General features: G+C 40.3%; 1 protein-coding gene across 3 annotated transcripts in view; it reads right to left on the bottom strand.

The window, feature by feature from the left end:
* Window positions 1–560: 560 nt before the first annotated feature.
* LETM2 (leucine zipper-EF-hand containing transmembrane protein 2) overlaps window positions 561–15658 on the bottom strand; it is a 15437-nt gene continuing 339 nt past the window's right edge. Inside the window, exons 1-11 of one of the 3 annotated variants that reach the window (XM_008582813.1) lie at window positions 15095–15172; window positions 14488–14568; window positions 12879–13332; window positions 11639–11782; window positions 9271–9408; window positions 8630–8830; window positions 7136–7255; window positions 4016–4129; window positions 2010–2102; window positions 1604–1699; window positions 561–890 (exon numbers count right to left, since the gene is read on the bottom strand). In XM_008582813.1, coding sequence (XP_008581035.1) covers window positions 828–890; window positions 1604–1699; window positions 2010–2102; window positions 4016–4129; window positions 7136–7255; window positions 8630–8830; window positions 9271–9408; window positions 11639–11782; window positions 12879–13332; window positions 14488–14534 — 1470 coding nt within the window. In that variant the 5' untranslated portion in view covers window positions 14535–14568; window positions 15095–15172 and the 3' untranslated portion in view covers window positions 561–827. Of the gene's footprint in view, window positions 891–1603; window positions 1700–2009; window positions 2103–4015; window positions 4130–7135; window positions 7256–8629; window positions 8831–9270; window positions 9409–11638; window positions 11783–12878; window positions 13333–14487; window positions 14569–15094; window positions 15173–15658 lie in introns of those variants that run through there. The other 2 variants (XM_008582814.1, XM_008582815.1) reach the window with 2 other exon arrangements.

Here is a 15658-nt window from a genome sequence, read left to right as displayed (position 1 = left end):
AATACTTGCTACTGGGTAGCATAGGGATTATAGCAGACTTCAACCCCTGTGACTATTACAGAGTCTTATTTATGAAAGACAAGCCAACCAGAAAAACACACACCCCGCACAAACAAATGGTTACGTCTTAAACCCTTAATTATGTTTTGTAGCAAAATGGTGGCTAATGAAAGCCATATGTGCTAGAATAGTGGCCGCCTCCCAGACTCCTGCAGCCTCTGTGGGCCCAAAGGGGGCCGTCTGTCAGAACAGCTAAGCAGCAGCCAAACCTTGGTGATTGCCAGTCTAACTCCCCATTTTCTCCTCCAAGAAGCTTTCTCTTCTTTATATCCACAAAGACTTTATATCGTTCCCATCTCATAAGGTACTTTGTTTCCAGGGCACTGTCCTATTGATAGATCATTCTGGAAAAGTTGGTCAGGTGTTTTAAAATGGTTCTTGGAGTTTCCAAGCCAAAGGAGGCAGAGGCACCTAAGGTGCCAAGCTGATTCCATTATGCAAAAAATTTCCTCTCTTAAATCAGGACATGCACACAAATATGAAGCTGTTCAAAAACATGGTGGGGTGGGGGCTTGACACAAAGTTTAGTGAGATGACATAATGGTACAGAGGAAATGGACTTTGCAATTATTAACTCTAAATGGTCTGAACCTGGTCTCACTGCTGACATCATCTGGATGGTTAGAGGGCCTCAAAAGACTGTCCCAAGGACTAAACTGCTGATCACCTGTCTTGAACCAGACACAGTCTTAGCTGGGAGGCCCGTTACGGGTGCCACTGCCGAAGGCCGGAAGCTGGAGAGGGCGAGCTCCATCCTCAAGTAGTCCTTATGCTCCTTTTTGACTAGCCTTGCTGTTCTGGGATGTCTTTTGTGATTTGGCCTGGAGTGTCTAAGTATAAAACAGAAGGATTTTAGGCTTTGGTCACAATTAGATGTGGAAGTTTCTTAGGAGCCCTCTTTTGTTTTCTTAAAATAATGACTGACCACAAAATCAAATTTATAATTTGCCTTGGTAATAAAAACAAGACAGGTACACAAGGCCTCTGTGTGCCTTGGGATCGCTACCAGCAGCTCCTTTGGTCCTCAGAAGCCAGTAGAACCACTTCACAGTTCAGCACTCCTATGGCCTCCCTACTGTTTCCTGTGTCATGCTTTCTGTTCTTGCCCCAAACCCCTTCACTCAAATGGGAAAAGTGGATGGATAAGTAATTTCTTATTTACATGCATTTCTCCTAAAATTTAAATTCCTTTCCCGCTAGTATTTCCTGACATCAGAAGCCTGCATAAAATACACAACATATGGAAACTCTTTCCATCTGCCACATAAGAAAATAAGGCTCTGCCTATATTGTAATTAGCTTCTAGACTTAACATGTTTAGGTATGATCCATGACTGTATTGGTTGACTTTTTTTTTTTTTTTTTGCTTTTGAATAATTGACATAAAAAAATGCAGGGGTTATAAGATGACTCAAGTTCAGCCTACAACTTCCTGTTTGGACAATAGGAAGAATTGTGCAATGTTTTGCAAGTTATAACACTAGATTATCACTACCCTTTAAGGTAACTAGAGGAAAAGGGTTTCCTTTTTTTAGATACTTACAGCTTCTTTAGAAGTGATGGATCCTTTAGGTAATGAAAGAAGTGTTGATGGTGTGGATGATGATGTAAGTGGTGGCGGTTGTATAAATTCTTCATCCTTAAACATCAGAACTGAGAGTTGGGTTACTGATTTAAAACAAAATGTGTATTAGATCTACTTGCATTGGCATGACTATCAGGAACTAGTAATAACTACTTCATATCCTGGCACAGGATTCAAAAGTCAAAATCTGGAACCTAATTACATATAGCCGAATGTCGAACCTTCTTAGAAACAGATCAAACAGTACAGTACACTATTGTATTGACACTCAGTTTCACTGAGGGGATTGAAAATAGAGAAAATTAACTTACTGTTATTTTCATTTCTTTAACCTAATTAGCCAAATGGAAAGTAACTGTCTAACCTTAGTTCTCTTCAGTTGAGGTACAGAATCCACCGTGTTCTCCTGAGATTCAGAGGAAGTAGATGATGCCACAGGAATATCTGTCTTTGGAGCCTACAGAGACAAATATTTTCTATTAGCACAAACTTTCTGCTCTTCCTGAAACTCGGAAGCTCTTTTACAGTATTCAGTGCCTCTTAGCATAACTTGCTTTCCACTAAATCCCTAACTTCCTCCTCCAATTGCACCCTGTATGAGTCACATATGAAATATGTCCCTGAAATGGCAACTTAGTATTATTTCTATTTGAGTTTGGAGCACTTTATATACAACAGAAGATGCACTCTGATTAGATTCTAGTGTTTAAAATAATGAATTTAATTTTAGTATTTAAAAGTTAACAAGCCAATTCTAGTTGTGTTCTCAGTCTCAAAAAAAAAAAAAAGAAGTTGCCATTTCTCAATTACTCCATTTATAATAGCATTGACATAACAGTCAAACTGACATCTTTATAATTTTTAGTATCTAATAATAAATGATAAATTTGCCTAATTTACTAAAATGGTAGGTATGGTGTAAAAGAAGCTCCTATAACAAGGAAAATGGGGGAGGGGTGGTATTAGAATAGATAACAGATGAGAATGGGGGTCGGTGATAGAATAGCCAGCTAAGCTATCTTTAAGAGTTGTATTAGATTTGAAACAGAAATACATCACTGCTCTTCAGAAACAATTTCTTTGTGTAATGTGGAGGGGAAAGGGCTACATAAATCAAAAATTACAGTCCATTTGATGCTGCCTCTAATTATTTTTCTTTTTGTGTGTGTGCTGGACAATCTGGAAACCCAAACCCTTGACCTTGGTGTTACTAGGGTGCTCTAGCCAGCTGAGCTAGCCGACCAGCCTGACGTCTCTAAATTCTTTACAGAGTCTAGCATGCTACTTGTTCTCATTTTATATACATGAGAACAGAAATTTTAAAACATGGATGAGAAAAACAACCAACAAAATGCCTAGCAGTCTGTCATTTTGTACTTAATTATTTTCTTAACCATTCCAGAAAGCCCATCTAGAATAATTTTGAGAACCCAAATTTAGCTCTGAGACATTGTGTTCCCCCAAGAAATGGATCTAGGAGTGTGATAGAGTAAGAACCCATGAGCCTGCCTTCTAGAACATGGTCTATACTCCAAAATTGCTCCCAGTCTTCCTAGAATCCTTCCTGGACAAAGCCCAAATTACTCTCTGGAAATATTGAAAAGGAAAGAAAAAGGTGTTTCCTGAAGTAGATTTTTCATGCTGGACTTCAAATAATTTTCCTTGGCTTGTCCAAGGAGTCAACAGCATAACTAAGATCAAAATGATTGGTCCTCACTCCATGTACTTAGACTAATCTACTAAACCACATGTGCAGTATCTTCAACAATCATCTTTCCTTTCTCACTCATGAAGATTCTGAGTCAGGCGTGAAGCCACAGAGTAGAGAAATGAGAGGCCATTTGTGATGGCCCTAGTGCAAGACATTCTGGTGACTGGGCCTGGATTCTTCAGTAAAATACCAGGAGAAAAACATTTGCTGAAGTAAACAAAAAATGATTAAGAAAATGAGTTGAAGGAAGAAAAAGTTTACTTTCTAGATTAGCCATTCACTGCTTAAGAATTAGTAGGAATCTGGATATGATATAGACAAGAAAGAATAGGAACCATTTAGTCTGAAAGGAGAAAAGAGAAGTGGGGGAAAACAGTCTGCTAATGAAGCTCGACAGTTAAGGAGAAAGAAAAAACTACTTCCATTAGAAAAATTCCTAAATCAAGTTGGGATTAAAGGTAGTAGCAGCCCTATGGCTAGAGTAGTCTGAGTGGCTTTAATTTTGGGGGGAATTTAAAAAACATTTTAAAGCTAGTTGGGCCACATTCTAAAAGATATGCCAAAAGAAATGCCTGCTCTGACTGCAAGAGTAAATGACATTTGTGAAGAGGCCCTGGTTACAATGGAAATCCAGATTCCCCATGAACCCAGTTACTCACCTCCCTACTTAGTGGTATCTCAATTGGCTTTGGCTTCACATCTATCAGGTAGAAAGTGCGTGACAGGAGCAAAAGAGATGGAGGAACGTTCTCCTTCAGGTGGAGGTCCTGCCACTGGAGAATGGAGGGGAATAAAACATGATAGAATCACGGACTGTTAGAGCCAGAAGTGACCTACGGTCATCTACTGCTTCCCTCAGCTCATGCTGTTAATGTGAGGGTAGGAACAGTCTCCTGACTTCTACACCAGTGGGGGCACCTGCAGCCCCCTCACTGTAGTGGGGTTACTCTCAGAGTCAGAGAGGGAGTCTTCAATTAAACTCAACCCAATTGTGGATCAAAGTAGCTAAGTATCTTCTCTTAAACAAAAAGTAGATAATGTGAAAGAATAAATTAGTCTCATTAATAACCAAAGAAATAAACATTAAAATGAGAATGAAGATGTAAGTTTTCAAGTATCAAATTGGCCATGCATTTTATTTATTTATTTATTTATTTTTAAATGACTGGTGAGGGGATCTTAACCCTTGACTGGGTGTTGTCAGCACCATGCTCAACCAGTGAGCAAACCAGCCATGCCTATATGGGATCCAAACCTGTGGCCTTGGTGTTATCAGCACCGCACTCTCCCAAGTGAGCCACGGGCCAGCCCTGGCCATGCTTTTAAAAAAATGTTTTAGGGATGACCAGTTGGCACAGTTGGTTAGAGCACTGCCTTATAACACCAAGGTCAAGGGTTCAGATCCCTTTACTGGCCAGCTGCCAAAAAAAGATTTTTTTTTATATCAATAATACATGCACAAGAGAAGAAATTCAAAAGGTAAATAAATGTATGCAATAAAAATGAGTCTGCCTTCTCCTCCTATTCTCTAACTACCCTCCTCCCCAGAAGCAGCCACTGGTACCAATTCCTTATATAATCTTTCAGAGATATCCTTTGCATATACATATATATATATATACTTATATATATATATATCTTTCTTTACACAAAGGATGACATATACACACTGTTTTGTGCTTTGCTTTCTTTAACTGAAATATCTTGGGAATTGATTCATATCAGTAGATACAGAGCTGCCTTTATATCTGTAAAGGTTTCCATTGTGTGGAAATACTGTAATTTATTTGGTTATTTGCCTAATAATGAAATTTAGGCTGTTTCCAATCTTTTGTTATTATAAATGGTGCTGCAATGGATAATCTTGTAGATATGTCATTTTGCACATGTGCAAAAATATGGGATACATTTCTAGAAGTGCAATTGTTAGGTCAAAGAGTATGTTCATTTTTAAATTTTGAAAGATATTGCCAAATTACTCTCTATGGAGGTTTCATTTTTAAATTTTGAAAGATATTGCCAAATTACTCTCTTTTACCAGCAAAGCATGAGTGCTCTTCTCCCCATACCTTCACCAGCACGGTGTGTTATCAAACTTGGATCTTTTCCTATTGGTGAATGTAGTATCTCTTAGTTTTAATTTATCTTATGAGTAAGGTTAAGATGTATCAATATGTTTACTATTGGGCCGAGCCCGTGGCGCACTCGGGAGGGTGCGGCGCTGGGAGCGCAGCAGCGCTCCCGCCGCGGGTTTGGATCCTATATAGGGATGGCCGGTGCGCTCACTGGCTGAGCACAGTGTGGCCGGTCTCAAAAAAAAAAACAAATGTTTACTATTTAAAAATTTTCCTTTCTATGAATTGTCTGCCCATATCCTAACACAAAATTGTTAAAAATAATAATACATAGTGCTAAATATCATTAGCTAGAAATTCCTTGAACTTGTTAAGACAAGTGAACAGATATGATATAGATAAGGGGGAGGAAAAGCAGGAGGGGGGAAAGAGGAATGGGTAAAGGGACATGAAAATCAGCTACAATGTATATTGAGAAGTTAAAATAAAATTGAAAAAATAAAAATATATCATTAGCTGGATCAGTATCCTCACTCTCTTGTAGTGGGATTGTAAAATGATACAACCTTTCAAGAAGGCATTTTGACAGTATGAACTCACTTAATACTCTACCTTCAAGAGTATTTCTCTCTAAAGTATGTTCATCTTCTTACCAGAGTTGGTCCAATATGTGAGAGGAAATAGCTACCTAACATGGTTTCAAAGTGACAACAATGGCTCATATCCTAAAATAATTTGTGTACACTTTATAGCACTTTTTACAATTACAGGAATGAGAATTTAAAAGGAGTTACTCATTTGTTTTAAAGCATTGACACTCTTACTTAAAATATAAATATGCTGACTGAGGGACAGTTTTAAACATCCGTTACCAAAGCTAACACTTGGTTGGTTTGGGCACTAATTGAGAAAGCAGCCCCAGGTGGGCCACTTGGCAAGGTTCAGACCTCCAGACAGACTTGCACAGATGACAGGCCTCAAATTAGAATTTTTGCCAAGACCCTTACAATATACCTGGAGTAGACAAAATTCTAAGATGGCCCCAAAATTCACAGATCCTGGTGTACCCACCCCTTCTCACAGTTATTCAATCAAACACTATTCTAGGTGATGTATGAAGGGATTCTGCAGACATAATTAAGGTCCCTCGTTAGTTGACCTTAAGATAGGGAGATTACCTGGGTGGGCCTCACCTAATCACATAAGACATTTAAATCTGGGGCTAGAGGTCAAAAACAGGGGGATCTGGCATGTGAGAAGTTCTCAGTGCTGGCTTTGCAGATGGAGGGGGCCAAGAGGTGAGGAATGCAGGTGGCCTGCAGGGGCTGATGCCCAGTGAGGAAACAAGGACCTACAGCTTCAAGGAACTAAGTTCAGCCAACAAACCCAATGAGCTTGGAACTGGGTTCTTTCCCACAGCCTCCAAAGGAACACAGCCCGCACTTCTGACCTAATGAACTGTGAGCTAGCAAATGGTTGTTTGAAGTGACTAAGTTTGTGGTAGTTTGTTATGCAGCAACAGAAAACTAATACAGTGCTCTGTCCCAGTCAAAGTGAAAAATAGCTTCTTTAGTGTCCCATGGCTTAATGAAATAATGCAGATTAGGTAAGATGGTTCACTTGCAAAGTAGAAATCACAAGATGAGTTCTACAAATTGTCAGGGAGAGAGTTCCGGGAGAGGTCCCGGGAGTGCTGCTACTCGCCTCTGTGAGCTGCTGTTGCAGCTGTTCCTCGGTGAGACCCAGTGACCTCATCCCCCGAGCCCTGCAGGCAGCTTGCAGTTCTGACACACTGAGAGCCCTCACTCCTTCCCTAGCAATTATCTGAAAGAAATGTAAAGAACAGTGTTGGATCTTTTGATTCCAATTTTACCTAATCCCTAAATTCCAGCAAATCAGCAGAAACACAGAATTTGATGCTTTGATGCTTTGTTCCCTGTGCTGACTGCTGCAAAGGCCAGGACTCTAGAAAACAAGGTGACTCAGGAAGGTAGAAGTTGAGATGAAGGAAATCCTGTCAGCAGGCATAATATAAGAAATATTTCGGGCCGGCCCGTGGCTCACTCGGGAGAGTGCGGTACTGATAACACCAAGGCCCCGGGTTCGGATCCCACGTAGGGATGGCCGGTTCGCTCACTGGCTGAGCGTGGTGCTGACAACACCAAGTCAAGGGTTAAGATCCCCTTACCGGTCATCTTTTTAAAAAAAAAAAAAAAGAAAGAAATATTTCCACAACTTCTCCCCCAAATTTTATCAACTCAGTAATGATTTCCCCTCTTGATTTGCATTTGTCTGCTTGTGACATCTCTGCTCCTTTTCTCTTTCATGGGCAATTTAGGATTCATTAGAAAAAAAATACTTTACTTGAAAAGACTTCAGTGTACCATTTGTTGCATGTCCCAGTAGTGCTCGTCCCCCCGTTCCCCTTCCACTGCCCCAGCAATGGCCTAACTCTCTGGCTACAAAACTCCTTCAGTAAATAACACAATTTCTGGTTGGTGTGACCCAAAACTATGGTACTTCTGGGACCAGTATTGCTTATTTCAAAGTTCTGAAAGCAACGACTGAAATCTAAATGGGACCGATGGGATCGTGCTTTTTCAGTTCTGGGAAACCTGCTCCCTCAGGCAGAATGCCTTAAAGCAGCTGATTCAGATTCAAGAAACATTCTTTACATTTTTTTTTTAAGGAGTCTAATTTGTATAGTCCACATGGTGCCTTTCTTCTGTAAGATGTCTCAGCTCTGCTCTTCCTCCCAGAATTATGCTTTGCCACCCCTTCTTACCAGGCTAACTTGCCCAGCAGAACATTTACTTTGGCCCCACCTCCTCTCCAGGCTCGGGGAGCAGAGGTGTAAGGGTAGAGCCTCACAGAACCTACCAAGGGTAGAATCTACCGAGCTGCTTTTCCCTTCCCAGCAGGTCCTAAGTGTTTTAGATTAGTCCCAGCTGAGACATCCAAAATGCTGACTGCTTATGATGGCCTTCTCAAGAAAATGGGTCAGGGTATGCCAAACAATGCTAAAATGAGTAATCAAGGTTCAAGCTGTCATGGCAATCATGCTGGTTTAAACCACACATTTTACCAGCACCAGTCCATGGCCAGACCCAACAGAAGATACTACACTTCATCACAAAGGCACCCTAAGATAGCTCCCAGTGCCTTGCTAATTCCCTACAGTTACAGCTAAGCACTTACTTCATCATCTGCTTTTATCAACTTCAGTTTCATCAGGAGCTGAAAGCGGAGCAAATTGTTGGTTCCAAAGGTCTGCAACTCTAGCAGCTTGCAAAGGGCAACCAGCTGAGGTCGATCTAAGTGCTCCAGGGCTAGCTGATCCTCAAATAGTTTGGAAAAGCGAACTATCTCCTTTGTGCTAGGCTTGTGGCCTGTCTGGACCTAGGCAGTGGGACAAAGAGGCTAATTAAAATGTGTTTCCTACTTATTTTAACCTTCCCAATAGACTATTTGAAACAGAGTCAAAGCATTTATGGACTCTATCTGGTTTCTGGAAAAGGGCCCTGTGGTACAAAGAAGAGTAATCCGTCTGAAGTCCGATTAAATGAACTGAAGAGTCAGAAGTAGTCCAAAAATTTGACTCTAATTCTACTGTTCTTTCCAAGAAGTTATCAACATCTTTGACACATTGATTACTTTAAGATAGGCTTTTCTGCAAACTACTATAAATGCTTACAATATTGTACCTTTATAACTTAGATATCTGCGATTTCAAAGACTGAGAACAATTTAGAATACCCATGATAACATGCATTTTTCTTATAACTCCTAGCCCAGAAGTTGTTTGCTATTAGATTTGCTATTACATAAAAGACTGACACCTGTTTTACGTAGGATGAGAGCTGTGTAGAGGCATCTCCTAATTTGGCTCTGTTCCTCCTTGCCATTTCTGTAATTGTTTCTTGAAGAAATTTTGCTAGTTCCAACTTTGCAGCCATTTTTTTCTTCTGCTTTTCTTCCTTAATAGTCAAAGAGGAAAAAGTTAACCAATCCGTCATTATTGCAACTTGGTAGATAAAGATGGGAGAAAAGTCACCTTGTTACTATTCATCACTGAACTATGTGTTTATATTTATTGAATGGGATTTATGAGAACCAGAGCAAATATACTGTTGTCTCTGTTTGGAATCTGTCTCCTTAATCTTACCTTTTATTTCTCACTAATACAATAGTCATAAGCATTTGATAGTTCCAAAATGTTCCCTCAAAGGGGAGGGGGTGTGAGGGATAAATTGGTAGAGGGCTACAAAAACTGTTTACATTGTGTAATGATAAATTTTTTTAAAATGTTCCCTCAATTGGAGGCTTTATCATTACTTAGAATGAGATACTATCTCAACCTGGTACAAACCATCTAGTTGGCCAATCCCTGGATTTTGCTTTACAAAGAAAATTAAGGAAATTAACTCTGTTCTAAGTTAGCTCATAGTTGTTGTTTTTTTTTCTAAATTGTTTTTCTTTGGTGGCTGGCCAGTACAGGGATCGAACCCTGGACCTTGGTGTTATCAACACCATGCTTTAACCAATTGTGCTAATCAGCCAGTCCTAGCTTACAGTTTGAATAAAAAACAGACAAAATTAATTACAGTACAGTGAGTTAAGTGCTATAACAGATATGAACAAAGCACTACACAGCAGAGAATGAAGGTACAGGCTTAAGACACTATGTTGAAGTATTTCTTAATCCTTGTTCATCATCAAAAATGCAGCATGGTAGCATTTTCAAAATAACCATGGTCAGGATTCAGGGAAGAATAGGACTCTGTGTGTGTGTGTGTGTGTGTGTGTGTGTGTGTGTGTGTGTGTATTTAAGTTTTCCAGGAAATTCTAATGAATCTCTCTTTTAGAGAGATCTAAAAGACTCAGCCCCCCCGCAAAAAAAATCACACAATGGCAATATCATGGTTAGAACCCATCTAGCCATCCACTTCATTCATCCATATCCTTCCATCCATCCATCCATTTATTTAATGAACATTGACCATGTACTAGGTTCTGGGGATAAAATGAACACAAGCAGGTAAGAATTCTTGCCCTCACGGAACTTCTAGTTTAGCAGGAAAGACAAACATTATTGACCAATGATAATGCAGTAATTCTACAAATTAACATAAAAGTATAACGGATAAGTGCTATGAAAGAGAAATGCATGGTACTGTGGTCTGACTTAAACAGAAAGTAAACAAAGTAAACAAGTATTTTCTAAAAATGTGGCCATGATGTACTCTGTGTGTGCATGTGTGTGTGTGAGTGTGTGTGTGTGTGTGTATGTTTGAGGAATGAGTGGTGTTAGGGAAAGAGGTAATATTTACAGAAATCACTTCCTCTATTCTCCCATCTCCCTGCAATTACTAACGCTTGCCTTGTAATGTTATGGTATTAATTCTAGATCCTGATTACTTTAAATGTAAGTAAATTAAACCATTGCCAGGCAGTTAAACATTGCAATTTGATTTTACTCTTTAAATGTATCTCAAATCAGGATTGGCTAACACACGTAGTTGGTTAGACCATGGTGCTGATAACACCAAGGTCCAGGGTTCAATCCCTGTATGGACCAGCTGCCAAACATAAATAAATGAATGTATCTCCAATCTATCTTCAAGTCTTTATTCCTGTTGTCAATTTCATAATCTAGGCTCTGTCATCTCTCCCTTGGGCTGTTGCAATAGCATTCCAGCTGATTTCCCTCCCTTGGCTCTGGTCTCAATCCTATCTGCCAGAAAAATTATTTTACTAAAACACAAATCTAATCATGTTACCCACCCTTGCTTAAAATTTCACCTTCCATTATTGACCACGGTCAAAGGTAAATGCTAAATTTCTTAGCGTAGTAGATGCTTTCCAACCTGACCCCAACACATCACTTTTGTCTGTCTCCTGCCATTGATCCATCTCCTGGTACTTCCTACTCCAACCACAAAAAACCAGTCAGTGGTCTCTAACTATGCCATACTCTCTTACACTGTTGAGCCATTTTAAGTGCTATTCTTTCTATCCACAATACCTTTCACAAACTGTCTAGCTTTAATTATTATGTATCAGTATTGGTTCTTTAATTGTAACTATGTACCACACTAATGCCAGATGTTAATAATAGGGAAAAGTGGCAGGGTGGGGGGAGTGGTATGTGGAACTCTGTACTTTCTGCCCAATTTTTTCTGTAAACCTAAAAACTGCTCTACGTACCTTTTTTGATTCACTTTCAAAAGTTGATGGCAACATCTCTGGGAAAAGTTTCACAAACACTGGTAATAAGAATTCCATGAAAGGTACAATAATGAACACCATAAATGGAACCAGGCGGAAGAAATCAGCACAAGTTCTCAACAGCTAAAGAATTAAATACATATGCAATATTTATTATTTTAGAATATGCCCCCCCCCCAAAAAGAAACCACACACACAAAAAAGCCTGCCTTGGTTCTTAATGTGTTAAAAACTCAAAAGAGGTTTTCTGCAGCTTTTTATAAAATGAACAGGAGAGATTGTCTTCTTCACCATAGCTCTGAAGTAATATATACACATATTTTGTATTTTAGATGCATTTTATTTTTAAAATTTATTTTATTATTATTATTATTTTTAAAAAGATGACTGGTAAGGGGATCTTAACCCTTGACTTGGTGTTGTCAGCACCACCCTCTCCCAAGTGAGCCACGGGCAGGCCCTTAATTTATTTTTTAAATGAAACATAATTGATTATACATATTTGTGGGGTACAGAGCTGTCACTATTTATATACAATAGGTGATGCCTCTGAAATTATATTTATTATTCAAGGAAATCTATGACAATCAAAACATATTATTGGCATCTCTTAGCTTATATAAGTTAGGGGTCCACACTTTAATAACATAGTATCAGTTAAAATTGGTTTTTAAAATGCATATGCTTAATATATTAACAGTTCAAACTTGAAGGCTCTCAATTCCTTGGAGAGATTAAAAAACACAATTATAGGGCCGGCCTGGTGGCGCACTGCTACAGTGCGCCGCTTGGGAGTGTGGTGGCGCTCCCGCCGAGGGTTCAGATCCCACATACAGACCGGTTCCCGCTCACTGGCTGAGCGAGGTGTGGGCGGAACACCGAGGGTTGCGATCCTGTTGCCGGTCCCGGTCGGGTACGGGCGCGACACTGAGGGTTGCGATCCGTTGCCGGACACGAAAAAAGACAAAAAGGAAAAAAAAAAAAAACACAATTATAACCATGCTATAGGCTAATATATAAAAAATTTAAGACTATTGCCTAAAGTTGTACAGTGACTCAGTTGTAGAAAAGTAAGAAATTTAGTAAAAAACTCTGGTTCTCACCAGCAGTTATTATTCCTACTTTGGGATTTTTATGATTTAAGTTGAGTTTAAAACTTGGTTCCCAAATAGTTCACTTTAACTTCACATTTTCTTTTTCAAATATGATTCTTGCCTACCCTTCGTCTCTCTCGTCTGGTCAGCACCTGTCCATGCAACAGCCTCCAAACCATTCTGGCAGCAACTTTGGTGTCAATCCAAAGTAAAGAGAATCCATTGTAATAATATTTAAGTTCATCCACGATTTTTTGTCTAAAAGGCGGCTTTCCATCTTTAACCTTTGTGCCAGTTTCTTTTGTGGGCCGAGGGCTTGTCATCTGTGTCTTTTCTGTGGTTTGCTCCAGCTGAGGTTTACGAGGGACCTCTTGTAGCCAGCAAGTTGATGTATGCAGCTTTTGTATGAGTCTAGTTTGTAAATGAAGTACTTTACCGCCTAACCGACTAGGGTAGGAGTACCTCTTGCTTCCATAGTTCTTCATATGTGTCTTATTTAAATGGAAATCTGGCAAGTGAAGAAATGCAAGTGATGGGGAATAACGAGAGCAGGTAGGAGGGACGAAATGGCTAGAGAATCTGGAATAAAGAGCAACATCCTCTGAGTTGAACACATGCTACTACAAACTTAAAAGTCAAAGAAAGAGATATTTCATCTATTTAAAGTACAACAATGGTTTTTAAGCCTGTATTTTAGGAGCAGCTGATGTTCGTTAATGAATGAAATTTAACTTTTTACCCCAGTTGGAGAACACTATGCTCTATGGCTGAATTATATACTCTGAGAAACATTAATGTTCATTCCTAAGAATAAACTGCTATATTAGAAGACAGAAGCTCTGTGATGATTAATTTGAAAATCTAATAGGAAACATCTTTTCACCAGGTGTTATATTAGACAGTGCTGTCTCTGTCTAATAACATAAAACAGGTGGAAGACTTGTATCTTCAGCCACTCTACTGATAACAGGAATATTGTTTTAATGAAACACTTCATGGTCCCTGTGGGGATTAACCAATCATATAGTCCTGCTTTGTCTAGGTAGTGCCTATGGACCCCCTCAAACAAAAGACTCTTACAGCTGAAATGCCCTTCACCTAAGCTTCCTCCAGAACTTTGGAAATGAGGATGAAAATTGGGCACCCAGCCAAGGGTGTCCACATTCTCAAATTCTAACAGCCCACAATCTCCAGTTAAGCTAGCACATCAGATTGTTTGGAAATAAAAATGAGAGAGATCCAGGCAAAGAAAGTTACTGGCAAAGAGTCTTCTTTTGGCAAAGAGATGGCTTTTTTCCATTCCTTTAGACTATTTTGAAGCATGCCAATGTAAAACACTCTTTGGATGGCCAAAAGGGAAAATGTAAGATGTATCTGGCACATAGGAAGTTCTCAGTGAATATTCTCTGAATAAATAAATAACAGTTAATGGGACAAGAATATGCCCTGGGATGATTGTTCACCAGCCATTTTACTCCTTTTTACATCTAAGGACTTAATATAACATTCATTGATTACACAGGTGTCACTCTAAAACCATTACATCTTCTATCTTACCAGTACCACACATCTATAAAATTACTCAGTCTGAGTTCTAAAGCATATAGAACATTTTGGGTAAGTTTAAGTATATTAAAAATTCAGCCTCCTAAAAACCAATCCTTTCACACATATTCTTTCCATCTAGAAGAATGAAGTTCATATACGTACTGGGAGCCCAACTTCAATGCTTACCTTGTTCGGGCAATAGCTAAGACTGAATTATAACTGTAGAAGGCCATATTTATTTTCTTCTCAACTAGTCAACATAGGGACCTAGGCAAAAGAAGTAATTTGGTATTTAAAAAAAACAGAAGATATCAGTAATTTACGTGTTTTTAACTTTTGTAAGTGTAAAAAATTTGCATATTCAAGTTGCAAAGTCTTCAAGTTCATTTCCAGCAATCATGAATAACATTTTCTTAGCTCTGCATTTAAGAATGATACTTTGAGATCCCAACACATATACATGATCTCTAAGACGATGATACTCATGAAGATAGGGTCTTCAAAGACATTTTGATTTCTGGTCAATATTACCTAGCTCTCTAATTGGAATGGTTGCCAAGTACGTAAGAAGCTGAGCAAGGCACGCTTACTGGAAGCGTGAATACACAGGTAGAACCTAAGTATCCAGAATTTGTTTTCAATCATCTTCTTTCCGTACTTGGCCAAGCTGCCCTGAACCCTAGAGCCTGAAGGTCCGCACTAGTCTCGTTCGGGCAGAGTGAAGACGCACAGGGTTCCTAATTCTTTAAGTGGAGGGAAACGGTTTTCCGTGCTGGGGTTCCTCGGAGCTTACACTGAGCTTTGTGCTGCTGTTAAATAACCTTCCCCAAGACCCTTCTTCACGCCGTGGCGCTCTTCAGCCGGGGACAGCGGGGACAGCGAGGAGCCTTAGCATTTCACACTGTCGGCTCCGCTGTCCTGCAGGGAAGGGAGTACCGGGTTCTCTCCTCGATGACGACTGAATCGTCGCAGAGGCGACATTTTGAACAGGGGCTCAGAACCTCGGCTCCCGGATAACGTCGGCGGGGGTCTGGCCGGCGCCGAGAGCCGACGTGGCGGTTAGCGGGCTCTCCTCAGCCGGCTGCGCGGGCGCGCCGTGTGTGCGGGCGGACGGCTGACTGGGGTGGGATCTGGGGTTCTTTGTGTTTGAGGGGCGGGGGCGTGGCAGGCAAAGGGACCACGACCCTCGCTGGCGGTCGGGGTTGCTGGGAATGAAGACGGGGGAGGCGGGGCTCGGGGTACGGAAGAGAAAGGAGGAAGCGAGGCGGGAAGGCGGTGGCCTGAGGCGGGCTCCGGGGTGTGGGGCAGAGCGCGCGGGGCACGAGCTCCAGGCTGAGGGGAGCGCGGCGGGCCCTGG

This window comes from Galeopterus variegatus, unplaced genomic scaffold (assembly GCF_000696425.1).
Source record: "Galeopterus variegatus unplaced genomic scaffold, G_variegatus-3.0.2 Scaffold2727, whole genome shotgun sequence".
Taxonomy (NCBI): Eukaryota; Metazoa; Chordata; class Mammalia; order Dermoptera; family Cynocephalidae; genus Galeopterus; species Galeopterus variegatus.
This window is presented reverse-complemented; position numbering and strand designations above follow the sequence as displayed.